Source organism: Dipodomys ordii, unplaced genomic scaffold (genome assembly GCF_000151885.1).
Source record: "Dipodomys ordii isolate 6190 unplaced genomic scaffold, Dord_2.0 Scaffold82, whole genome shotgun sequence".
NCBI classification, from domain to species: Eukaryota; Metazoa; Chordata; class Mammalia; order Rodentia; family Heteromyidae; genus Dipodomys; species Dipodomys ordii.
Window position 1 is genome coordinate 10,804,709 of NW_012267298.1, and position 27,564 is coordinate 10,832,272.

Below are 27,564 nucleotides of genomic sequence, written 5' to 3' on the forward strand. Positions count from 1 at the left end.
CACAGTTAGCTGGAAATATGAGCTAACGTTGCACTTAATAAAACTGTAAATGGATCAGGAGATCAACAGGAAACTCAGCGACACCACTGTGCCCAGGGTCCAACAGCCTCCAAGGGACCTATGCTTTCTAGCTCTGCCCTGGGCACTGCACACAGCTCGAAGTTGAGTCCCAGGCAAGTCTCCCACAACACTGGAGAGTTCACATCTAGATGTTTGGACCACAGGACAGTGAGGAATGCTCCATATAATAATAGCTTCACACCTCTGGTTTCTAAACAAAGTCAATGCTTGAAACAAGAGAGACCTGACCAAGCCACTCCCACACTCCTGGGGCCTGGTTCTAGGCCTGGATAGGAGAGCTCTGACGGTCAACCCAGATTCTCAGAAACTAAGAGTGTGATGGATCCGGATGAATTCCTCTGCGTCAGGCACTGAACTATCTGTCAAGGTGCCAAGGCCCTCTGAGGAAAGAAGGGAAGAGATGGAAGAGAGAAGAGATGGAAAGAGGGAGGGAAGGAAGGAAGAAAAGAAGGACAGAGCAGAGCAGAGGAGACGCAGCCACAGGACCTGGCCCTGGCCCAGCGGCTGTGAACAGAGAAGCTTGGCTGAAACTGGAGCTGGCACTGTGCTGTTCACTCAAGCACAAAGCACACCTCAGGTATAGACAAATGTGAGTGAGTTTAATGAGTCACTCTCATATTACAGACAACACTCCTTTAAAGAATAGTCACTTTCTTAGTGCATAAAAGCACCTTAGAAAAATAATCTCCCTTTTAAGCCCAAATTGTTCCCATGGGGTGCTCTTCCCAGCCCTTGGCTCTGTCAGAGAACTAACAGGCCTCAGTTCCACCGCAGGCTCCACCCCTGCCCTGTGCTCAGGATTCCCTGCAAGCATCAACACCAGGGAGTCCGTGTGCCCTCACCAAAGCCCACCACAGCACAGGAAGAAGCAGAGGCAGTTGTCTCTGGATATTATCTCTAGAATCTATCCTAGAAACGGGCGAAACAGAGGGGCATGGTGATGGCTAGGATCTTGTTCTTCGCTTGGTACAGCTGGAAAGGTAAGCTTTGAGGCAGCTGTACTAACAGGGCAGGTGGCAGGGCCTTTCCCAACAAGCTGCTTCCTCCTGGTGAAGCCCTTCCACCAAGCATGCTTGTCCCCAGCCTCCCGCCCCGCAGCAGGCTCAGCACTGTCACATCTCCAACCAGCTCTCTCTCCTGGCTCACCTTGAGTTTTTCTTCAGGTGGCTGGTGCTCTGCAAAAGGCCCAGGAGTTTCAGACTTGCCCGTGCAGCCCAGAGCCTGTGTCTTCCCTAACCTGGCATCTGCCAGGTGCCTCATTACCATGAAGAACAATAGGTAGGCCGGCAGGCAAGGCCTGAGCAGACATCTGCAGACTTAACTGTTGAAGCTGCTACAATGGAGGCAGCCCATATCCCCAGGAACACAGTTACAGAGACAAGGATGCCTTGCCCCCCCCCCCAGGCTACCTCAGACACAACTACAATGATACAACCTAACTGAGGTGCAATTACAAACTATAAAGTTTACTTTACTTTAGATATACAATCTGTTTTTAGCAAATTTACAAAGGAGTACAGCCATCACTGAGAAACAATTGTAAAGTGTTTCCATCCGCCCAGAGAGATGCCTGGCCCTTGTAGTCAAATCCCTGTTCCTCCCCAGAAATTGTTGGTCTGCTTTCTTCTCCACAGATCTGCCTTTGCAGACATTTCGAGCAACAGGAATCAGATACCACAGGGCCTTTTGCATCTAGTGTGAGGGCCACCTACACTGCAACATACATCAGGAGTTCTCTCATTTTTCTCTCATTGTTTTTTGCCACTGTACAAAGGAGCCACCTTTTGTGTACTCATTCATTACCTGATAGCCATGTAGGCCTTTTCCACTCTTGACTACAAAGTCACGCCTAAGTTTCCATGTCAATATATAATTGCACTGGAAGGATATCTTGCAGTAGAATTGCTAGGTCATACTGCAAGTTTACACACACACACACACACACACACACACACACAAACATATATTCCTCTCCTCCCCCCTCCCCCCCATCAGTCATGGGCCTGAACTCTGGGTCTGGGCGCTGTCCCTCAGCTCTTCAGCTCAAAGCTGGTGCTCTACCACTGGAGCCACAGTGTCACTTCTGGCTTTTTTTGCTTAAGTGGTGCTGAGGAATCGAACCCAGGGCCTCATGCACGCAAGACAAACACTCTACCATGGAGCCACCTTCCCAGCCCGTATTTCATTTTTTGAGACTGCCAAGTGTCTGCCTGGGGGTTCCGTTTTACATTCTCATGGTAGTGCATGAGGGCCCGAGCTCCTGCGCTCCCTTGTCAGCCTGGCAGTCGCCTGTTTCCTAATCACAGCCCACCCCCGTGGGTGCGTGCTGGAATCTCGTGAGATGCCGGCCCACCAGATTAATGATGCCGAACACCCGGCCACGCTGTTTATTAACTACTTGTGCATATCTGGTGGTGAAATAGCTATTCAAATTTCTTGCCAATTTTTTAATTAGGTTGTTTGTCTTCTTACTAGTAAGTTGCAGAGTTCTTTATGTGAACATAAGCTCTTTATCGGCTATATGATTTGCAGATAGTCTCGGGCAGCCCGTGAGTTGTCTTTTCATTTTCTTAATGGTGTCTTTGGAAGCATCGATGGTTTTTAATTTTGATGGAGTCCAGTTTATTAAGGTTTTATTTTATGGATCCTGCTTCTGGTCTTATCTGAATCCAAGGTCATGTACACTCTCTCCTGCTTTCTTTTTTAAAAGTTGTGTACTTTTGGTCTTACAATCACGTCTATGGTCCCCTATGCATTCTTTTTTTTTTCATTTCCAAACTGCAGAAAGCTTTCTCCTGCCTCTGTTCCTTATGTCAGACAGCTGTTGCCACCCCTCTAGCCCATCACTGCTGATGCTGCCTCCTAGAAGAAACTCCCAAAGTCCCTGTGCTGTGCAGAGCACAGGGGACCTGTCAGAGTCCCTACAGAGTCGCTACACTGCTTGTCAGTCTCACCACCGGAGGGAGCTGCCACAAGGACAGACCAGGGCTGTGGAGCTCACTGTCCCAGCCAGGCCACAGCAAGGCCCAACAGGCGCAAGGCCCCGCGAAGCACACACACTTCAAAAACAGTGCTGAACACAAGCCCAAGATATACTACCAAAAGGGCCAAGGAGAGCCACTATTTTTCTAAAGTGCAAGAACTGAGAAAATCTCAAATTCCAACCACAAGGAAATAAATACAAATACATTATTAAGGTATCTTTATGGTATCCATTTTTTAATAATTCCAATTGATTTTTTTAAGAATTTATAGCTGGGCACTGGTGGCTCAGACCTGTAACCCTAGCTATTCAGGAGGCCCAGGCAGGAAAATCCATGAGACCACTCAAAAAAAGCTGAAAGTGGCGCTGTGGCTCAAGTGGTAGAGTGCTAGCCTTGAGCACACAGCTCAGGGACAGCACCCAAGTCCTAAGTACAAGCCCCAGGACTGGCCAAAAAAAAAAAAAAAAAAAAGAATTTAAAAAAGTAGAAATAAAAGCTTGTTATGTGGTTACACAAAAAGTAATAGTGAATCTATATGTATGATACAGCATGAACTCATATACCTAAAAATATCAAAAACTCCAAATGTGTTTTCTAAAACAAAAATCAAAAACCACAAAACTCTGCCAGAAATACCACAAAGCACAAATAGCACTGGGGCTGCCTAACATTCGCTCTCCTTTCTTCCGCATGCTTTCCTATAATACTCCGCAGCCAAAAGAAAGGACAAAGCCATTTTTTAACCAAGTTTTTCTTAAATGCCCTAAAACCTTGTTTTTCTAAAGAATTATGATTCCAACAGCTAACTTCACATATGTTCTGATAACAGAGACTTCAACTTTGTTCCAATTCGTTTTCAACAGCGCATATGAACTACTGATTATCTTAAAGAAATGCTTCAACCATATTCTGGTGAGGAGAACATCAGACTAAATCTACTTGCGTTATTTTTTTAAACATGTAAGTGAAAAGTAGCAGAGGCAGTCCTGGCCAACCATTAGTCTCCCCCCCCCGCCCCCTCACTCCCCCCCCCCAGCTTCTCAGGAACCTACCTAGGCAGAGACGTGCTGATCTGTAGTCTTGGCAAAGCCGGGATGACCTCCACAGAGGAGCCACTGGTTCTGACCCCTGGAAGGTTATCCAGCAGACAGTCACTGAAGACACCGAAGACTGTGGTATGGTACCCTGCAACAGAAGGCAACAGTCTTCATATATCAGACGAGGCGAGACGTACACAGGAATCCTCTCCCTAAGGCCTGGCCCATCACCTACTGGCTTCCATCATGTGGCACCTCAGACCACAGACATCTCAGTATCCTCATGCCAAATGGAGTGGTAACATCCCCTGGGCCCTGGCCACGAGGATGACCAGGTCCGGATGAAGGTATGTGGGAAGGTCCTCACAGCTTGCTATCACCACCTCAACCCTTACTGACTTGCTTTCCAGATGCTATACATCTCTAAAAAGGGTAGTTAATAGTCCTTTCTGGGACATACTGTGACTTAATGAGTATCTGAAAAATGGTTCAAAACCTTCTGTTGAAAGAGTTAAGTTCAAGGGCCAAACACTGCTAATAGAGCTGCTATGTGACGTGGCAAATCTGCTGTATGTGGACAAAGGACTATAATTTAAGATCAGCACATTTCCCATGCCAAAAAAAAAAAGTCTATTGGTTAGATAAACACTTGAAATTATTGAAGTAAAGCTTTAAAATGGCTTTTGAGATTTCAAGAGATAATTATTATCCACAATATTTGTTGTGTAACAAAATTAAACAATACCCAGTGGCTAATGCCTAGGGTGACAACTTTTCTACACCCATATGGAACTTGTTCTCCTAAAGGGGGAACGAAGCCAGCCATCTCTCAGGGCAGAGCCAGCCATCTCTCAGGGGCAGAGCAGGCCCTGTTGCTGCCTGGCCGGTGGGGCCACTCTGGGCCCCACCCTCACCCCATGCAGCTGTCTATAGCTTCTTTTACTGAATACATTTCTCCCCCACAGAAGCCCCCAGGATGAATACCCCTGAATTTCTGAAAAACCTAATATAGTGTGTAGTTTATTTGCAAGCAACCATTATTTCTAAACATTCTAAACATTCCCATTCTCTAAAAAGTGCCACAAATGTGCTGAATCTGGTGGCAAGTGCTAGGTGCCCCCTGTGAAGAGGCCAGCTCACTCAACAGATCTGCCTGCTTCTTCGGTAAGGCGTAGACCTTCCTGGTGAGCATGGAGGGCTAGCCAGGTCTGCTCCCACTGGCTGATGACACAGTGGCCCTGTCCCGCCCCCTGGGCCCACCCTTCAGGCAGGCACCGCTCCTTCACCCCTCTGCCTCTCCCTCACCCATCCCTATGTAGCAGCCTAGGAGTTGCTGCAAAGTGACCATGTGGCCAGCTTTACCTCTGTCCAAATTGGCCCAGAGGACAGACTGCGTCCTTCAAGGTGAGTCCTAAGCCCCCCACACTCTCTGAACTTCCTGTCTTCCAGACCCATTGCTACCTTCTCCACCGGGGACCTCCTGTCCTGAGCATCCCAGTTCCCAAAATGTGCCATGGTCTCTCGTGCCATTGTTCCTGGACAAGTTATCCTCTCTGCATGCAACCCATGTTCACTGCCTCCCTCCTTACTGTCCACCGGCATTCATCAGAAGAGTTCCTGGTGGGTCTCTGCTGACCACCTCTTCTGCATTCTTCCCTTTCCCTCATTCCCATGCCCAGTGTGCTGGATACTAGAGTGCTTGCTGCAACACATCTACGCTACAATTACGCCAGCCTCACTCACCCAACAGGAATAGCCTGCTTAGCCAGCCCATACATACTGAAGACGATACAGGCCAGACTGTGGCAAGGATATGTGCTCAGCACTGGGGACGTTGCTAACATGAAAGGCAAGGCTACAGGCACAGGCTAGTAAGGCCCCATCCCCCGCAGCATGAGTAGGAAGACTTATGAAGCACCATGGGGAAAAGTGGAGGGACCCAGTCCACATGCACAAGCTGAAGAAGGCAACCACACTGAGAACTTGAGGTGGCACAAGTGCCTGGGGGTGGGCCCTCAGACAGGACCACAAAGACTGGCTGGCAGGAGCTATGTGAGAACTCAGGGCGAGCCAGGTGCTGAGGAAGGCCGTGGTCTCAGGATTCCCATGTAGAAAAACACGCAGACACCTGCTCCAGCATGGAGGGGGCCTTTTGTGAGGCCTGGACGGGGGAAGATCAGTCCCAACACTGCGACCAACCCTGCAAGTCAGAAATGGCTGTGCAAGACAGAATTGGCTGTGCAGGTAGAAAAAAGTGGCTCCAAGAAGACTTGGGGCAACAGGCTCAGGCGGACACGTTGAGATGAGGACCTCCAGAAGAGGAGACATTTTGGGAAGTGTAAGCTGGTAGGACATGACATATGTCAAGTGCCCACAGGACAGGAGAGGCTGAGGAACAGCTGATTGGGCGGGTTCTTGAAAGGAGTCATCAGCATGGGGGGCATGAAGGAATGATGTCCGTGGAAGGCTAAGACCATCTGAGATCATTTGTTGAGAAAGAAAAGAAAAAAAAGGGGAAGAAGTAGGGGGAAAAGGAAAGATACAAGATAGGGAAGGGAAGAAAGGAGCCAAGAGCCTGCAGAGCCCCTGCAGGAAGGCCAGGCTACAAGAGAAAGGACTGCAGAAGAGAGGCCACGCAAGCCAGAAAGGCGCCGATGTCAGGAGGAAAAAACAACAAGAAACAGAAAAGCAGCCAGGCGCTGGTGGCTCACATGTATAATCCTAGCTACTCAAAAGACTCAACTCTGGATCCCATTTCAAAACCAGCCCAGGCAGGAAAGTCTGTGAAACTATTATCTCCAATTAGCCACCAAAAAATCAGAAGAGCTACGACTCAAGTGGTAGAGCACACCTCAGGGACTGATGTTAGTGACTGAGGACCAGCACTGCTAGCGAGCCAGGCCCCGGGATCTTGGGTGAAGTGTTAAGAGGCAGATTCAGGACACAGGAACTTTAGAATCACTACAGAGGCAGAGGTGGGGTGTGTGGGTTGTGCACACCATCCTGGGGAGGCCTGGCAAAGCATGAGGTATCCATGGCATCAGGCAGGGTCTGACTGCTGTGCTGCCTAAGAACATCCTGAAGAACCGTGCAGACAGGAAGGGGTACAGTGTGGTCTTAGAGCACAGGGCAGGCCCCTCCCACTGCAGGAGCCAGGCAGGTGCCAATGCTTCACACATCACATCCCCAAACCTTGCATCTTCTCACTAGATAGGTGACCAGCTCTAGGCCTCAGGATGGCAATACAAATGTTCCTTACCATTCACCGTAATGGTTCCAGTCGTCTGAGGAACCCCGACGAGGGTCACAGGGTATAGACCAGATTCTGCCGGGAGAGAAAGAGCTGCAGGGAGAGACTCAAACTCCACTCCACTGGTGAGAAGGCCCTAGAGAAAGCAAAGGGGTGTCAGGAGCAGCAGCCCAGGCCCGTCCCAATGGTCACTTCCACATGAACCTTGGGGCATTGCTAACAGCATGCCTGGAACTGCTGGCATAAGATGGGTAATACCTTCGCAAAATCTCACAGAAAACTTTAGAGTTGGCAAGGTATGATTGACACAAAACAATGTGGAAACCCTAGCGAGCTCTCAAGTGACAGAAAAAAAATCCTCCCTGACGTTACCCCATGGGTGTACTTTTTTATTTGCTTTGTTCTGCCGAAATGGGAATGTGAACCCAAAGAAAAAAAATATTTTCATCATGAACAAAAGAGAAAAATAACACAAAATGAGGAGATACACCTGTTAATACCCCGCCAGTGCGCCTGTGAGTTATCAACTCATTTCTGTATGCCTAGGCTCTAAGCCTGCCGCTGGACAGGGCCTCCAGGAGGCAGTGACAGGCAACCATCAAGGACATCAGCCCTTGGACTTCTCAACGTTGTGGCAGAGGTCCAGCCAGTGCAACGTGGCAAGGAAAAGAAAGAAAAGGCATAACGTGCATAAATAGTCAAGTCACAGAAAGCACAGCTTTCAGGCATGGGGGTGTAGCTCTGTGGTGAGCACTTGCCTAGCATACGCAGGTCTTGAGTTCCATCTCCAGTACTGAAGGAAAAAAAAGCTATGAGCATAGAAAGTCCTGCAAACATTGAAACTTGAACAAGTTCATTTAGCAAAATGACAAAGTTAAGGGGGTTAAAAAAAAGCAAAGATACTTCTATAATGTAGCAATGAACAATTTTTAGAAAGTAAAATGTTTTCCTAAAATAAAACACCATTAGCAAGTAATCAAAACTATCACTATCTTGGAACAGTGGGGGATGTATGGGATTTTACAAGAGCTAGAGAAGCGATGCTAAGACAGATTACAGAAGGCCCCTCTGGGAGGAGTGTTTGCTGTGGTGTGGCAGTCACAGCATCGCAGGATCTACCTGTGGAGTGTACTAAAGCAGAAACATGAGTGTCTATTTGTGTGCACCAGTGTCTGTGTGCACCCATGGAGAGGCCCATGTGAACAGAAATGTAAGTGCATCTGAGTATACACACATTCTTGCACATTCTTCTCTTCTCTGTCCTCAGTGAACACCCAGAAGCAAAGGCACTGGGGCAACAGGGAGGCTGTAGGCTGGATTTTGAACAAAGCTGTAAACGACCCATGTGCGGATGGATGTAGAAGGCAAGGTTGGAAGCTGAAAGCCCCATCAGACAGCCAATGCCCCCAGCAAATGTACTGGCGCTTATTTCTTTTTAAATTAGCTAAAGCAATATGGCCAACTGTTACCATTTATTAAACAGGGATGGTGGATTTAAGAGTGCTTGATTCCCTGAGACATCTCATACATATTTCACAATTCAATTTTTAAATTTTTTGCTATGATTTGTAGAATAGCAAGTGGAGCTTTTATCTTATTCTTCATTCCTCCTATGATTCTTTAATACTTTGGAGAGACTTCTCCACTAAACTACTGCTGTCCCCTGTCCAGCCCAGGAGGAGAAGTTGTGGGAGAATGAGAGCCACACTCTAAGCCACACCTGTCCTCAGCCACCAGCAGGAGAACAACACTGAGGTGAGCCTGGCCACAGAGCACCATCAATCCAGTCTCAGCAGGGTGTCAGTGGCTCACACTTATAATCCTACTCAGGAGGCTGGGCTATGAGGATCACAGTTCAAAGCCAGCGTGGGCAAAAAGTCTGAGAGACTCTTATTTCCATTAAACTATCCAAAAAAGCCAGAAGTGGAGCTGTGGCTCAAGTGGTAGGGTCCTAGCCTTGAGCAAAAGAAGATCAGGGACTACACTCAACCCTGAGATCAAGTCCAGGACTGGCACTAAATAAACAACAACAACAAAAAAGTTAGATCTCCAGGAAATCTCCCCAGCCTTCCTGGACAGGCACACACTGTCCCACATCCAGGTCCTGCCCAGGCCTCACATATGGTGAGAACTCAACACAGCACCTGCATGAACAATCTGCTTTTTATTCAACACCAATCAGAAACTGTAAGGAACACCACAATACACCTGGTGCATATACAACTCAGTCACATGCCAGGGAACAGAATCCACATAGGGAGGATGTGTAGAGGGCCTGGCTCTGGAAGCAACGTTATGAGCTTCAAGAATCCCTTCCCAGACCATGGAACTGGGTGAGCTGCTCCAAGGGCACAACTACCCGCCACAAGGCTGAAGCAGCATTATCAGGGTCACAAACCTGAGCTTCTGCACAGCACCAGTGAGATAGTGTAAGCTCTTACCCCACAGCTTGTTCTGCCCTTGAGCCTTCCCAGCAAGCCATTTCATGGTGCCAAAATAGTGCTGGCACCATCAAGCAACAGGCACAGTGTAGACTGCAACCTGTGCTCATTCATGCAAACTTCAAAACACACATTTCAAATCTTACAATCAACCAAACTCACTTTTGTGTAAATGAGAGGTTTCTCAGTGGGGGTCAAACATTTATTGAATGTCAAGCATAAAGACACAGACATGAGGAAATACAGTCTTCACTCACACACAGCACACAATCTAACAAACCAGGAAAGATAATGAGCATATATCATCGCATGTATGTGGCAGACAGTAAGTAATAAAATATTAGCAAGATACCAGTGCCTCATGCCTGCAATCCTAGCTGCTCAAGGGGCTGAGATCCAGGGAGTTGAGGTTCAATACTAACCTGGGCAAACTCCATCTCCAAAACAGCCAGCAAAAGCATGACTAGAGGGATGACTAAAGTAGTAGATCACAAGGCAAACAAGTACAAGGCCCTGGGTTCAAACAATAGTACTTGCAAAAAAAAAAAAAAAAAAAGGGATCATACTGGTACGTTGGTAACGACTGGTAGTACATACCATGTTCTCCACACGGAGCTCAAACGGCATCGGGTTGTACACCATCAGCTGAACTTCACACACATCTCCTTGCACCCACTGGAAATCTACAAAACACACAGAAGAACACGTGTGTTAGCTGCTGCCTTTGCTCTTCTCATAGGGCTTCAGTTCATTCCTCCGGTGACCTGTGTATTCAACAGCAGTGGCACCATGATCGTCATCACCATCACTGGATGCAATGAACCATGTTCTCACTGGGCTGGGCAGGCTGAATTCATCCCAAAGCAAATTCAGCCTCACATGAAGTTGATGCAAGCAGCACCACGTTAATGTAGTCGACACACTAGGGCACAGAGGCTGGCAGTGCTGGAGATGACAGTGGAGCCCCCTTCAAGCAGCACAGAGCACAATGACCCTGAGTCCCTAGAATGGAGAGAAGGCAGCTTCCTATTGCCCCCATCCACTCCCAAAACTCTGAAATGACCCCAGCCCCCAAGTCCCAGGGTGCTTAAGCACACGATAACTCAGTGATTCTATTGTCACTATGAAGATTAAAGTGCCAGTGAGTTGGCTGTGAGTTACTTAAAAGGTAGATTGTTAGAAGGACGCCAGTGGCCCACACCTGCCATCCTACCTACTTAGGAGGTTGAGATCTGAGGATCATGGTTCAAAGTCAGCCCCAGCAGGAAAGCCCATGTGACTCCTAACTCCAGTTAACCAACAAAAAGCCAAAAGTGAAGCTGTAGCTCAAGTAGGAAGAAAAAAAAAAAAAAACTAAGGGACAGCACCCAGACCTGAGATCAAGAGCCAGTATTGGCACACATATACAAAGGTAGATTTTTCTTCAGCCCAGCACTGGTGGCTCACATCGCCAGTGCTAGCTATGTGGGAGACTAAGACCTGAAGTACCATGGTTCAAAGCCAGTGCAGGCAGGAAAATCTGTGAGATACTATCTCTGACTAACCAGCATAAAGCTGAATTGGAGATAGGGCTTAAGTGGCAGAATACCAGCTGTGAGCAATCAAACCCAGCACAAGACTCTGAAATTTAGGCCCAGTACCAACACCCACGGGCCATGTGCGAGCAAACACAAGCATGCAGATGCAGGTGCACGGATACACACATACACATAGGCCCATGAGGCCTCCTGTGAAGCCTGATATACAGAGAGCCCACATGGGAGCTATAAGGGCATGTGGAAGGGTGGCCTTGGGTGCTGTCCATGGTCCTGGCTGCCAGCCAGCAAGAGAATAAGGTCCTGAGTTAGGCACCTGCAAGCTCATGAACGAAGACCAAGCAGAAGGGCTTTGAAACAGATCTTCTCCCTGCTGAACCTCCAGAGGAGGGCCCAGCAGACCCTGGGATTTCAATGTGCAACTCCCCAGGCCGGCTGAAATGCCTAATCTATACCCACATGGTGAAAGATGTATTCATACCATCTTGAGCCACTAAGTTTTCAGAAATTTATTACAGTAGAGCCTTTGGGGAGGCGGTGCTGGGCACCAGAGTGACCGGCACTGGGGCAGGAGGGCACCACCGGGTAAACGGCACTACCTATTTTCTTGTCACGCTCCTCTCCACGATTGTGGGCGATGATTGGTGAATAGATGAAGGGACTCTTGGTGGACACGTTCTGACCGAGCAAGCTCTTCATTTTCTGTGGCCGGAGGCTGGCAGGCAGGCTCAGCAGCTTCACATGCCTAGTGTTGCAAGGAACACAAATGTATCACAGCCTTGTTAACTTGCTTTGAGGACACAGGCTCCCAGCAATGTGTCGGAGGAAAACAGCCAATCGGTGCAAAGAGAAGATAAACTGAGGGAGGGAAGACACTCAACTCCTCAAGGCAGGACAGCCAAATGCAGTACACATCTTCCAGGCTCAGGGAGCAACCATATACCCCTATGGTATCACATACTGGGCCCAGGATGGTCTTTAGTCAGAGGACCAGGTTGAAGCATTGCACTGCTCACCAGCTAGGTGCCATGGACAAGGGCCTTTCCATCTCCAAGACAGAGATAGGTTCTACAAAATGCAGACAGGGCCAGGGCCTCCCTCATTGAACTTGGCTCTATACTAGTTAGACACTGCCAGCAGGGTCCACTGCTCGACAGAGGGTCTCTCTCTCTCTCTCTCCCTCCCTCCCTCCCGCCCTCCCTCCCTCCCTCCTGCCCTTCCTCTCTCTCTCTCTCTCTCTCCTCTCCTCTCTCTCTCTCTCTCTCTCTCTCTCTCTCTCTCTCTCTCTCTCCTGTCAGACAGGCCCTCAGCAAGGGAAGGCAGTCAGGCCACCTGATCAGAAGGAACCTTCAGGAAGGCTGCCAGCACCCTTTGTGGCTCAAGGGAACATGATCCTTCCATGAACACACACCTTACTCCTGCTTAAACACACTCTTCTGGGGGGGGCTGAGCACACACAAGCACCACGCCACCCACCTCCTATGCTCAGCCTCAACCAAGTGATTCAACCACTTTCCAGGCTCAAGTCCTATTGCTCTGACTCCCAGGTCACCAATAAAACTGACACACCAGCAAGAGAACTTTCACATCACCCAATACCCCACAGCTGGACACTGAGGACGGGGGTCAGCTCTTCGGCCCCAGAATGCTGAGACCACCTTTGTGAGCAGTTGGTAGTTAAAATCTAGGATATTCCTGGGCCAGAGACAAAAAAGGACAAGGGTGGAGTGGTGACGACTGAGAGGTGTGGAGACACTGACTGTCCTGCAGCGTCCCCCCAGCCCAGGCTCGGGCAGGAAGGTGAGCGCACATGTACATCTCTTGCCAGGGGCCGGCGAGTGGAAGCTACAAGGAATCCTGGCACAAAACACTTTCAATCAACAGCCCAGCGCTTTCTGTCCACAGCATGGCAGTCCTGGCGGCCAGATGCTCAGAAGGCAGGGCACAAGGTTGTGCAGCCTAGCGAGCTCCCTGCCTGGGACCACCGCCCAACTGTCCCCAAACATGGGTGGGTAAGACAAGCATTGGCGCTGTAGGAAGCCACTGAGTTCCAGGGTTGGGTTCTGTACAGCACAGCCTAACCTACACTAGGAGATGCTGCCATCACCTTGCTCTTATCCAGCGCCCACAATAACCCAGGCGAAGTAGATGGTGTGCGCAGCACCGCTCCTCATGCAAGGCTGGTGAGCAGCACCGCCCTCAGCCCCCTCCCGTACCCCCTTCCCCGCACTGTCCCGTGCCCCCTTCCCCGCACTGTCCCGCTCCCCCCTTCCCCGCACTGTCCCGCGCCCCCCTTCCCTGCACTGTCCCTCGCCCCCCTTCCCTGCACTGTCAGACCAGCCCCGCCCTCACACCCTCACCTACTGCCCCGCACGGATTGAACACGCGCCTTCCAATGGACTCCTCAGTCAATGGTGAGTGGCTAGACGCCCAAGTTTGAGCTTCAAATTCAGCTTCCAAATCTGAAGCGCCACACTAAGGATAAGCAGCCCATCACTGCACGCGCTCTCCGCAGGCTTGTCCACAGCAGGCTCTAGTCTGACAACATCCTGAAGCAGCAGAAAGGCCTGCTACAGCCTGACCCAGCTGCACAGCGTGCCTGGACCTGAGCTGCCTGAAGACCACTATTTTGCTTATAAAGTAGGAAAAAGCCCCTGACAACATGTGTAGTCCTGAGACAGGCAGCCCAGGCTGGCTCTGCCCTCTTCACCTTCCTCACCCTCCTGGCTCCTGAGGGCGGTGGTAGCCAGGAGAGGGGAACCGGCATGCACTGCTCAGCCCCTGGCTCTGGGGCCAGCCCGCTTGCCTGCAGAGCTCATGTTCGACTCCTCTCTCTGCATCTACTAACTTGCCTCTCCCCTGACCTGGTCCGGAGGGGGCGAAGCCCAGCTGACTCAGGTGCAGCTTGTGACAGCCCTCCAACAGGCCCTGCGCCGCCTGCTCGCTTTCCCGCCGCGTCCCTTTCTGTCCAGTCCAAGGCGAGGAGGAAAGAGAGATTGACCAGAACAAGACACCAAGCCTCAGAGGGCACTGTGAGCACTGAGGTGACGCTGTGGGGACTGAGGTGACACTGTGGGGACTGAGGTGACACTGTGAGCACTGAGGTGACACTGTGGGGACTGAGCTGACACTGTGGGGACTGAGGTGACACTGTGAGCACTGAGCTGACACTGTGGGGACTGAGGTGACACTGTGGGGACTGAGGTGACACTGTGGGGACTGAGGTGACGCTGTGGGGACTGAGGTGACGCTGTGAGCACTGAGCTGACACTGTGGGGACTGAGGTGACGCTGTGAGGACTGAGGTGACACTGTGGGGACTGAGGTGACACTGTGAGCACTGAGGTGACACTGTGGGGACTGAGGTGACACTGTGGGGACTGAGCTGACACTGTGGGGACTGAGGTGACACTGTGGGGACTGAGGTGACACTGTGAGCACTGAGCTGACACTGTGGGGACTGAGGTGACACTGTGAGCACTGAGGTGACACTGTGGGGACTGAGGTGACACTGTGGGGACTGAGGTGACACTGTGGGGACTGAGGTGACACTGTGAGCACTGAGGTGACACTGTGGGGACTGAGGTGACACTGTGGGGACTGAGGTGACACTGTGGGGACTGAGGTGACACTGTGGGGACTGAGGTGACACTGTGGGGACTGAGGTGACACTGTGGGGACTGAGGTGACACTGTGAGCACTGAGCTGACACTGTGGGGACTGAGGTGACACTGTGGGGACTGAGGTGACACTGTGAGCACTGAGGTGACACTGTGGGGACTGAGCTGACGCTGTGAGCACTGAGGTGACACTGTGGGGACTGAGGTGACACTGTGAGCACTGAGGTGACACTGTGGGGACTGAGGTGACGCTGTGGGGACTGAGCTGACACTGTGGGGACTGAGGTGACACTGTGGGGACTGAGGTGACACTGTGGGGACTGAGGTGACACTGTGAGCACTGAGTGGCATGCTGTGAGCACTGAGAGGACTGAGCAGCACCCGGTGCTGACACTAGCTGCCGCGGCCCATACTGGGTAATGTGGAGGTCACAGCGCTGGGGCCTAGGCAGGCAGGTAGTGCAGGACTAGCCACCCTTGCTCCCAAAGGCCACTGTGGTTACCTACTGTCCCACGCATTTCAAGTGTAAGGAATGCTTAGGAGGGAGCTGGGGGCACACGTGCTAAGGATGAGATGACACTGTGACACAGGACGTGACCTGCGGGGACCAGGACGTCTCTGCCCTAGCCAGGGAGCAGAGGCTGGAGACCTGCCCTGAGTCTAGCCTCCAGTCCCTACACTACCTCCTCAAACAGTAAAATTAAAATGCGCAGTCTTGCTGGCGCACTCAATCGTAATCAATTAAAACACCTTCTTTAATCCCCGAGTCCCTTTCCAAGTAAGATGTTCAATGTCAGCTCACCAAAAAACAATCGCTGCTTCTCCATCCCCCACACTAAACACTCGTTGCCAACTGGAAAGGACACCAAACTCTCTCCCAGTTTTAAAAATCAATGGCACAGTTACTGGGGCCTTGAAATTCTCTTTTGGCGGTTGTACCCCACACTTCTTGTGAAAAACTCTGTCAGAATAAAAGCAAACCCCTTACACTCTAACCGCTGTCCTCTGCTCCAGCTGTGGGCAGCAGGCTCGCAACAGGACACAGCCCTTGGTGACGAGGCCGTTCTTGACCATTGCTGGGCCCTGGGCAGTCAGCTGTGGCCAGGCCCATCTTGAGCACTCATTTGATTCACTGAATTTCAGGACAGAATTTTAAAAGGTTGTATCTCGGCTCCTTTTCTATGAACCTGCAACGTGATTATCTGCGGCCACTGTGGGGTGAGCCTAGTTCACGAGCCCAAGCTTCAGAAAAGAGGGGTGCATTTATTTTCCTGTGAGTGGCTAAAATCTAAGAAGCCCCAACAGAAGAGAAAATGGCTCTGATCATCTACTCAAAACCAAAACAAACAATGGATGGTTGAATGGCAGTAAATTAGCTTGTATCTAGCCGTTCTACACAGCAGCTCTGAAACAGACCCACTGAGGGACTTTGTGACGAGCTTTGTCCTCAAGTATGTAGATTACTGACCTGACACCTCCACATCTACTGGGGTGACGTGCAATTCCTGTCTTAATTTTTTTTTATTTTTTTATTTTTTTTATAAAGCCCAAGTTCCAAGGCACTAAAGGTAGAGATTATTATAATCTGGGCACAATGTGAACCCCCAAAAGGCCCAGGTGAGTCCATAGATGAATGGGTCATTAGGAGATGGGTCAACAGGGGGAAGCAGGCAGCTGCAGTATGATTGAGGGCATATCTGTCCGCGGACCTTTCCTTTCCCACCCTTCTCTGCTTCCTGGTGCCATGAAATGGTGGCCTTCCCCTGCCATGCCCCTCCACCAGGCTCTGCTTACTGAAAAACAATGGAGCCAAGGACCCAACAGCCAGATCCTCCTTCTGAACCACACTCCCCACGGAAGGGATGGGGCCTTCAGGAGAAACAGCTGCTGTGAGCTAAGCAGTGAGGGTATAAACACAGCGCACCTCTGTGTCTGGAAAGGCGATGGAGTCACAGATGTACGTCACCACACCTGCATCTGGAAATTAATCCCAAATACAGCATGAACACGAGGCCAAGAAGAATGCCAGCAGCCCAGGAAAGCGAGTCCCTGCCTGACTCCCGGGGTGTCTTTCAAGTCCAGATCTCTCACTCTGACTGGTGAGGACAACTCCGTGCCTGTCCACCACTCCCGCATCCCAGCTGGAGGATGGGCTGTGCCATTACCCACTGTAGTTCTGTAGTTGTCCCTCGGGGCTGCACCCTCCTGTGCCCACCATCCTGGGTTGGCTTCAGGGAACCACACATGACATGCAACATCATGTCACTTCCAATACCCCACAAGAGGCAATGGGGTTCTCAAAGCTATCTTCTCTTTTCTCCTGCACACTGTGGGAAGAACAGGCAAGGTCTAGAGCTGCTGCTGCCATTCTGAAACCATCTGGGTCCCAAAACTGAAGCCCGTGAAGGGCTGAAAACTAAAGCTGAGACTAGAGCTATGAAGGGGATGAAACCAAATTCCAAGCTGTTTAAACCCTGCCCTAATTCCTCTGTGGGCTATCCAGGTATGTGTGTCATAAACCCTCTTTTGTGTGCATCAAGCCGGGCCCAGTTTGCTGAGCACTGTGACGTGAAGCATCTGCTTATCCAATCAACACATACATGCACCTAAGGGCCAACTAAGACACAGCTCAAAGATCAGGACCTTGGGCTGGGAAGGTGGCTCAGTGGTAGAGTGCTTGCCTTGCATGCATGAGGCCCTGGGTTTGATTCCTCAGCACCACATAAGCAGAAAAAGTCAGAAGTGGCACTGTGGCTCAAGTGGTAGAGCGCTAGCCTTGAGCTGAAGAGCTAAGGGACAGCGCCCAGGCCCTGAGTTCAAGCCCATGATCGACCAAAAAAAGATTAGGACCTAAAAGGACATCAGAGACATGTAGCCAGACTCTATAAGTGCAAGCAAAAAGGACGTGGCAGGGTCTGAAGGCTGACAGGCAAGCATGGATTTCTGACCCCCTTCTCCCTTGGCCAGCTACACTACAAACCTTAGGAGAGCTGCATGTGCATTTTTTCTACCTGTAACTAGAGGTGACGATGATACACACCTCTAGCCAGGAGACTAGGGTAGAAGCCCACTATGGCACTAGCAAGAGCATCTTTGTTTCACTATGAAACTAAAGACAAACATTCCTGGACCTTCCTCTTCACCCTTCTCTCCCAGTATGCCCTGGATGAGACACGCTATCAGGAGCTGCTGCAGCCATCTAGTAATCAGGAGGTGTGTTTTCTTCAGAACTGCAACAACCCCTAACTCACACAGGAAGTACGGCCATTCCCCCTTCCCATGTGGGTGTTTGGCAGGCACTTCACATGCTTGTAAATCCTTGAAAGGCACCTAAGGGTCATCATCAGGCGGAGCAGGAGAAGCAGCTTGAAGCTGAGGGGAGGAAGCCTCCCCTAAGGGTTTCACAGAGGTGTGATGGGCAGCAGGGAGGTGGGCCACAGAGAAGCACCTAGGCACACTGGACTTCGCCCCACAGCAGCAGGAAGCATACAGACTGCAAGACTCTGGCCCTCCAGACCCTGCACGCAAGTTCTGTTCTGCTGCCTCCCATGGCACCAGCATGTCCACAGCAAGGGACGTCCACCCGGTCCTCTGCGCCTGTCTTCTCCAGCTAAATGCTTGTAAGAACTGTAGGAACAGTGAGGAGCACCTAGAGTCCGACTATAGCCAACTATGGGTGCTGGTGCTCATACTTGTCATCCCAGCTACTCAGGAGGCTGAGATCTAAGATGTAAGGATCTGAGGATCAAAGCCAGCCCTGGCAGGAAAGTCCGTGAGACTCCTATCTCCAGTTAACCACCAGAAAATTGGAAGTAGAGCTATGCCTCAAAGTGGTGAGCACTAGCCTTGAGCAGAAAAGCTCAGAGATAGTGCCCAAGCCCTGAGTTAAAGTCCTATAACTGACAAAAAATGGAAAAGAAAAAAGAAAACTATGGTGTCAGAAACCCAGACAGAGCAGCTGAGAGCAGACCAGGGCAGGGGAGCCCCCAGTGGGACTGGAAATAAAGGACAGCAACCACAGCCAATTGACGGACTGGTATCTGCCACGATGTTAACTGTTACACTTCTGCCCACACTGCTCTAGCTGTTTATTATATCACTAAGGGCTGAAATATAGTGAAAGACACTTGAAAATGTGAATGTGAAAGTGTCCCCAAGAAGAACACTCCAATTTGCCAAGTGTTGCGTGTACACCAGGCTGTGAACACCTGCACCAGCGCGGCTCAGCAAAGCCAGACAACCCTGGGAGCTACGCTCCACACCACGTGCATTTACCTACTGCTGTACCGCACTCTGGAAAATTTAACGCCACCCATGTCAGGTTCAGGGAAATGAGGTGACGCCATCACGACAGGCATCAGCCTGTAAGTTCAGCCCGTGCCTCTCTACCACAGGGCAGGAGGGGCCTGGGAAACAGCGGCCAAGCCAAGAACATTTCTAGAGGCCTAGTGCCCTCCTCGCCCAGCCCTCCAGAGTTACAGCACTTCTGCTCAGCAGCAGAAAGCCAAATTTGAACTGTTTTGCTTCCAGCCTTCAAACAAATATTCCAGGAGTTCCAAAATCTCTCCATGACATTGGTTCATAAGCTTCTTTTAAATGCCCGCATTGCCTGTATCAAGGGTCCAGTCTCTAGACTCCTACCACCACAACAAGAACCAACAACACAACATCTGAGCGAAGGAGGGCATCTCAGAATCAGGGGAAGCCGGGCACTGGTGGCTCACACCTGTAATCCTAGCTACTAAGGAGGCTGAGATCTGAGGATCACGGTTCAAAGCCAGTCCCGGCAGGAAAGTCTGTGAAACTCTTATCTCCAGTAAACTACCAGAAAATCGGAAGTGGCGCTGTAGCTCGAGTGGTAGAGAGCTCCCCTGAGCTGAAGAGCTGAGGGACAGCACTCAGGCCCAGAGTTCAAGCCCCATGATTGACAAAAACAAAAAATCAGAATCAGGGGAAAACATACAACATAGGGGTCCATCAGCTGCACTGGACATTGATGAAAATGAACTAAGCAACTCAAGGGCAGCGATGGGAGGGAGGGGATGAGAGGGAAAGAGCGAACAGCTGACACCAAGCAAAAGGCGAGACATGTACCTATCACACGACATGGAAGAAATAGTTGTACTGTCAAAACTTACAGAATTCACAAACTTTATAGACCAAGATGACAGTTTGCCTTATGAGGCTAAAATGTGTTTATGACTTTAAGTATCACTATCCTACAATATTGTGAAATTTATGTAATCACTTAATCTCGATAAAAAAGTATATTAAAAAAAGGGTATAAAAAAAAGTGCCGTGTGGCACCTCTGGTGTCAGAGGGAAGCAGAGGACCCTGTGGGGGAAGCACAGGGACCCTGGAACCTTGTGGTAAACCTGAAGCAGGCAGCGACCAGCAGTCAGGAGTGGGGACAGGGTGCCCATGCTGTGTGGCCAGCACACAGGTCCAGGGCAGGGGGCACAGGGACTAACCTGTTGGTTTCAAGCTCAGCATGGTGGCAATGATGGATGTGGAGCCCACAGGCCCATGTTTGCCATCCGTAGCCATCTGCTGGGCGCTGACTGGTGGGTACTGATGCTTCTGAGGTCATGAACCCAATAAGCCAGTAGCAATGTGGTTCTTCCAGAGACCCCCACACATGACCAGGCCCAGGAAGGCACCCTCATGCAGGGAATGCCCTGGCCTCTGGTGGCATGGCCCCTCACCTGACGATGGGCAGCTTGGTGAAGGGCACCGGGGGCAGCACGAAGCCATCCGAGAGAGTGATGAGCTCCATCGTCCCGGGGCACTTGGGCGTGTAGTTCTCTAGGCTTTGCGTCACATCTTTCTTTTCTGAAAAGGAATAAAAACAAAATCAGTTACTTAACAAAAGTAACAGTAGATGTTTTATTCAGAGCAACCCATGCCAGCCTACTGACTCTAATCTTCCAACACAAAAAAGGGATAGAAGCTGGGGCATGGCTCACATCTGCCATCCCAGCTGGAAAAGCTGGGATCAGGAGAATGTGGTTCAAAGCCAGCCTGGACAAAGAAGTCCACAAGACCCCTTCTCAACTCACAGCTGGGCACAAGGAAACATACCTTCCAGCCAAGCTACAGCGAAGGCTGAAATAAGTTCCAAGTCAGCCCAGGCAAAAAAGTTCATCAGGCCCGGCGCCGGTGGCTCACGCCTGTAATCCTAGCTACTCAGGAGGCTGAGATCTGAGGATTATGGTTCAAAGCCAACCCAGGCAGGAAAGTCTATGAGACCCTTATCTCCAATAAACCACCAGAAAACCAGAAGTGGCACTGTGGCTCAAGTGGTAGAGCGCTTTCCTTGAGCTGAAGAGCTCAGGGACAGTGCCCAGGCCCCATAACAGAAAAAAAAAAAAAAATTCATCAGATTCCATCTCAGCAGGAAAAAACTGAGCTTGAGAGTACATGCTTGCTATCCCAGCAACAGCAAGAAGCATGAAATAGGAGGATCACATACAAAGATCATAGTGTAAGCACAAGCCTGGGGAAAAGGAGGACCCTATCCCAAAAATAACCAGTGCAAGGAAGGGCCAGAGCTGACTCAGTAGTACAGCACCAGCTACCAAGTACAAGATCCTGAGTTCAAACTCTAATACCATCAAAAGAAAGAAAGAAAAAGAAAATCAGGCAGGGGTGGGGGGTAAGAGCAGTAACCACCAGAGACAAAAAGAGACTCCCCTGGAGAGGCCTGGACTCAGATAAAGCCCAGTTACTCTGCTGTAATCTAGGAGGCATCCACTTGCTGGGAAACAATCATGAGACTTTGTGGGGCTGGAGGGATCAAAGACACTAGAAAAATATTTTTTTCCATGAGTACTAAGCACTAAACACAATGTAGTGTGTCTGTATGACATATATTGAAGCAATAATCACAAGCCAATGTTCTGAAGCACATGGAAAGTGTTGTGAGAAAAGACCAAGAAGGAAGAAAGGAGACACAGGTGGTGGTGGCCATGTTTGCCTATTGTCCACAACATACTCTCACAAGGGTAAAAGCTCAGGATGACAAGTGGTACTACCTCCATATAGCACACAGAAAATCTGAGATTTGTCAGCACAGTGGCTCTATTCTGTAATCCTAGCTATTTGGAAGGTGGAGATGCAAGCTGGAGTCCAAAGCCAGCCTAGGCAAAAAGAAATTTGCAAGTCTGTATCTCAAGCAATGGCTGGGTCCAACAGCACACACCTGTTATCCCAGCTACAGGGGAAGTACAATGGCTGGACAGCAGTGTAAAGCTGTCATCCCCAGTGACAAGGAAGGATCACAGCCTGGCCATCCCAGACACAAAGTAAGAGCCTACCTTAAAAATTACCAACCTGAAAAGAGGCTGGAAGCGTGGCTCCTGTGATGGAGCCTAGAACCCTGAATGCAAGACCCTGAGTTCAACCTCAGTACTGCATACTGCAATCCTGCTGTGTGTGAGTGTGCATGTGTGTGTGTGTGTGTGTGTGTGTGAGAGAGAGAGAGAGAGAGAGAGACAGAGACAGAGACAGAAAGAGAGAGAGAGAGACTTCACATGGTGCCTTAAAGAATTAAGAAAATGACTGATTTGGGGGAAGGAAGTGGGCAAGGGGGTTCATGTCTTCAGGCATCTCTTTCCTCTATAAAATGCCAGAGAAAAGCTACTACAGAGGGCAAGGGGGCCTAGCAGAGAGAAGAGCAGCTGTACATAGCCGGGATGTCCCTCTGTGTCTACTGAGCCTGGTTTTCCTACAGGAAGGGGAAGGGAGTCACTAGAGATGATACCTGGAGACCAGCAACCCACAGACATGAGCCGACACTGATGTGGTCAGAGAACAGGTAGATATGGATGAGGGCGCTGCCCAGGCTAGGACCACCGAAATCGGTAGGTCTCAGGCAGCCACTGTCCAGGAAGCCGCCCAGCCGACATTTTCTGCTGAAAGCAGCCTTCTTTAGGGAGCAGGAAAGTGAGCAGAACCACTTTTAAATACAACATGGTAATGTTGATCTTCAACAGGGAAAAAAAAATCTTTAAATAATCAAATCATCTTCAATTTATAGATGATAAGTCTCCCCCAGGGCTCCAGCTGATACCATGCAAATTATCTAATTTGCCTAATGCTGGATAGAGCAGTTAGGGTTCAGGTGTCTTATTAGATTGAATTACACCAGCTCCATACATGCTCTCTGTAAGAGCTGCTAAAATACAGGAGGCAATGAATCTATCTGCAGTGCCAAATACCACATGCGAAACTAGAGAGAAGTCACAGAGTACCTGACCAGCCTCGCCCAGAGGAAGGCCTGAGGGCCACGCCGGGGTGGAACACAGAGTGTAGGCTCTCACCAGCCCAGACCCTCCTGATGGAGCTTCAGGCTTGCTATTTGCTATGGGGGATTCTGAGGGGTGAGGGACCTCAGCAGTCACCTTGACTGCAGCAAGAGCATACCTCTGCCACTGCACAACCAACAGCTCACTGTTAGCTGTGGTTTCATTGTAACCACGGCTGCAGTGTCCTGAGACTTCTTTTGGGGAAATATTGCCACCCCTACCCAACGCAGTGTCAGGAAGCAGGGCTCCTGGGGAGGTGTTTGGGCCATGGGGACCTCACGCAGAGGAACAAAGCTGGCTGGTCCTCCTGCCCCACAGAGGAGGCCTGACAGCCAGACCCTGTTCACCACAGCACAACAGAGCACACGGCCCCATGGTAACTGGCATCTGCACCCCAACCAAGCTGAAGGAAAGCTTGTAATAAAGCCTAATCATTTCCAAGCCTGTGATTTGGTCCTTAATTCGCTTCACTAAAAATCAATATATCTCATTTCATGTTGACCAGCACTTCCAACAATGATTTCAGTTAAATTAGAGCACCTCATGCCCTCAAGAGCACATTTTTCCACCCCAGAAATTAAAGAATTCATGCAGACAGAAGAACACCTCTAATGAAAACTGGCTGTCACCTAATTATAACGTTCTTTATAGAAGCAGAAAATGTGATCAGCAAACTTTTGATCACAAACAATTCATGGGCCATTTGGCATTTCAAGAGTTGATGTGGGCATGAAAACCGGCACATCACGATTTCACAGTTTATTCTTGTTTCTTCTTACTAACAACCTGAGACAGCCGTGTGTGCAGGAAGTCGGTTACGGTATTCTAAACAGGGAGGAGACAAAAAGGAGAAAACACTAAGGACTAAGGAAGAAGAGTACAGGGATATAAAACGGTCAGTGCGTCAATCCTGAACCGACACTTCCAGAAAGCCCCAGTTAACACCTGAGCTGTTTTTCTAAGAATATTATCCATCTTTCAACATCCTCATGCTGGCAGAGATGTGGAGAGAAGGGAACTGTGGAGCACTGTGGTTATGCGGAAAGAGGGTGGAGGCTCCCCCAGCAACCCACAATCCCTCTGCTGGAAGCACACCCGAGGGGCAGAAAACCCACACCTCAGAGACAGCCCCCCCCCCCAGTCACCGCAGCCCTGCGCACAGCGCTCAGGATACAGAAACAACCTAGATGTCCACTGACGGCATGAATGGATGAAGAGAATGTGGTATCTATTTTAAGATACACCAAAATCACCAGGCACCGGTAATTCATACTGTCATCCTAGCTACTCAGAAGGCTGAGATCTGAGGATCATGATTCCAAGTGAGCTCAGTCAGCAAATTCCATGAGACTCTTATCTCCAGTTAACCACAAAAAGTCAGAAATGGAGCTGTGGCTCAAGTGGTAAAGCACTAGCCTAGAGCACATAAAGCTCAGGGACAGCCCCAGACCCTGAGTTCAAGCCTAGGACTCTTGCATACACAGGAGATCCTGCTATTTGCCACAACATGAATGGACCTGGAGAACATTACATGAAGTGAAATACACTAAAAACAGAAAGAAAAAACTGCATAATCTCACCAATGGTAAGAAAATCCCAATAAGGACACAGAAGGTTTGCACAAACCAGCAAGTGTCTTCTAGCTGACACTCATGGAACACTGGATGCACAGCCGCAGGACACAGATTGTGGCTACCACAACACAGCCCGGGTTCCACCAGCACACAAACCTCAGTATGCTGTAATGACAACATTAAAGCAGAGCTCAGTCACAACCGTTCATCTACTTGCAGAAGCTGGAAGGCTAAGCCACACACAGAATTCCAGATGAGAAGAAAAGAAAATTTTCAGAGTTCTAACTCAACAGTAACAAAATGTAGCAGGCCAAAAGGAAACCACCTTTAGAGAAAATTTCATAGCTGTAAATGTTAAAATTAGAAAAAGAGAAATGTCTAAAGTTAATTACTTAACATGCCACTGTAAATATCAGGGGGGAAAAACAAAATGAATGATGCAAAATAAAGAAAACCAACAATGTCAAAAGTCGTCTCTTTAAAAAAGTCAATAAAACAATGAGCCCCTGGGAAAGAAGCCCAGTCCTGAACTCCTGGAGGAGAAGGGGCAGACCTATGCTGCTAGAGGAAGGGGATATTACAAACAGCACAGCCAGCCAGCCCGGGAGCTGATCGAACAGAGGAATTCCCAGAGGGGAAATGCCATAAGAAGAAAAGGACAATCTTAACAACCCTGTTTTTCTTGAATCTACAATCATAACTCATGAACAGAAGTGGCTAAGGGGGCAGGGAGGGACTCCTCTCCCAGATGGTCTCATGTTCACATCCAAGAAATAATGTTAATCTCATTCAAACAAGCTTGCAGAAAATAAAGGGGGAAGGACTTCCCCGCTTGTGTCCCGTGACCATTGTCACCCCAACACCACAGCTGGCAAGTAAATGAAAGAAAGCAGAACTCCACACCAACAGCCTGGAAGTAAAAGGACAAATGAGCATTCAGGATCCACCAAGAAGAAGCCACCCCAGGGAACACCCCAAGGCCAAATAACCTCTAGAAAGTCACCCTACAAGTGAGTGAAGCAAAGGTTTTAGCCCTAAGCTTTTCAACCTAGTGCTTGTTTCACCACACAGAGTGACTTCCTTGGGTGTTACTACACCCATTTTCTAGATGGGAAGCTTGAGGATTGTGATTTCATGAGGTTACTGAGGTAATGAGTGACTATGTTCCATTTTGACTCAAATCTGTAGACTCAAATGTTTTGCTTTTCTAATTCTGTGACACTTCCCATCCAGATTAGCCCAAGTTATTAGCAAATCCAGCCTGAAACAACCAATCCAATGTATGCAACGAATGAAGAATATCACTACATTGCCCAGGCTGGCCTCAAACTCACAATGCTGCAGTTTGTCCTCCAGAGTGCTGAGTTAAACCTATTACATAGCCAGAAGAATTGACTTTCCCCCACACACATAAACATTCAGGTAACATCATGGTGCACCTTCAAAGAATGAAAAAGTCACCTGCCACCATTACGAAGATAAATGAGAGGCCAGACCAGGTGGCATCCAAGATCTGTCATGAAACAAGAAAACAAACCTTTTCCTTAACAGAATACTGATGAACTGATAAGCTTGCACTGAGTTACACTAACTGTCTCCCATGGACATTACTTTATCTCTGTTCATCACTTAATTTACCTAGTGACACGCTGGAATCTCTGATAAGCAGTCATTCAAGTTTTCCAGAGATTAAATATTTCTCCATGCTCCTTTCAAGTATATAAACAGTGTACCAAAATGAATGGCAACTGTATTAAATCAATCAGCTCATTATATAATTATGCATTTTAAACACTACCTAGAAAACTTGTAAACATCTCTAGAGGTCTTGATGGAACAGCTAAAAGGAAAAAATCCTTACAAATAAAGACTTGGTGAGTGAGCAGAACCTGTACACCAAACTGTCAAGTCATGCTTATGTAAACCAGTATACAGTAACATAATGAAAATTAATTCTAAGCTGGGTGCCAGTGGCTCATGCCATAATCCTAGCTACTCGGGAGGCTGAGATCTGGGGATTGCAGTTCAAAGCCAGCCCAGGCAGGAAAGTCCGTGAGACCCTTATCTCCAATAAACCACCAGAAAACTGGAAGTGGCGCTGTGGTAGAGCACTAGCCTTGAGCTGAAGAGCTGAAGGACAGCGCCCAGGCCCAGAGTTCAAGCCCCACAACCAACAAAAAGAAAGACAGACAGACAGACAGAGAGAGGAGGGGGAAGGAAAGAAGAGAGGGAGGGAGGGAGGGAGGGAGGGAGGGAGGGAGGGGAAAGGAATAAATTCTATCATTTTAAATGACATTTATAAAAGTTTTTTAATAATGTGGAAATGTCTGTCATGTTGTATGGAAAGTCAAGACACAGAATTACATTTGAATTATTAATTTTAAAAATTAGAGGCTAGGAAGGTGGCTCAGTGGTAGAGTGCTTGCCTAGCATGCATGAGGCCCTGGGTTCGATTCCTCAGCACCACATAAGCAGAAAAAGCTGGAAGTGGCGCTATGCCTCAAGTAGATAGAACACTTGCCTTGAGCTGAAGAGCTGAGGGACAGTGCACAGGCCCAGAGTTCAGGCCCCACGACCAACAAAAAAAAATTGTATTATTAATTTATAAAACTAATTTTTAAATTTCTATTTTTTTTATTAATTTTTTTTTTTGGTCAGTCGTGGGGCTTGAACTCTGGGCCTGGGTGCTGTCCCTCAGCTCTTCAGCTCAAGGCGAGCGCTCTACCACTTGAGCTA

At 49.2% G+C, this 27,564-nt stretch overlaps 1 protein-coding gene across 2 annotated transcripts in view; it reads right to left on the bottom strand.

Annotated features, from left to right (window-relative positions):
* Positions 1-27,564, bottom strand: part of Trappc9 (trafficking protein particle complex 9) — a 439,527-nt gene that overhangs the window by 330,938 nt on the left and 81,025 nt on the right. For both annotated transcript variants that reach the window (XM_013025191.1, XM_013025190.1), the window contains 5 exons: positions 20,654-20,780; positions 11,928-12,073; positions 10,391-10,476; positions 7,362-7,488; positions 4,118-4,250 (listed from right to left, as the gene is read on the bottom strand). In XM_013025191.1, coding sequence (XP_012880645.1) covers positions 4,118-4,250; positions 7,362-7,488; positions 10,391-10,476; positions 11,928-12,073; positions 20,654-20,780 — 619 coding nt within the window. The remainder of the gene's footprint in view (positions 1-4,117; positions 4,251-7,361; positions 7,489-10,390; positions 10,477-11,927; positions 12,074-20,653; positions 20,781-27,564) is intronic.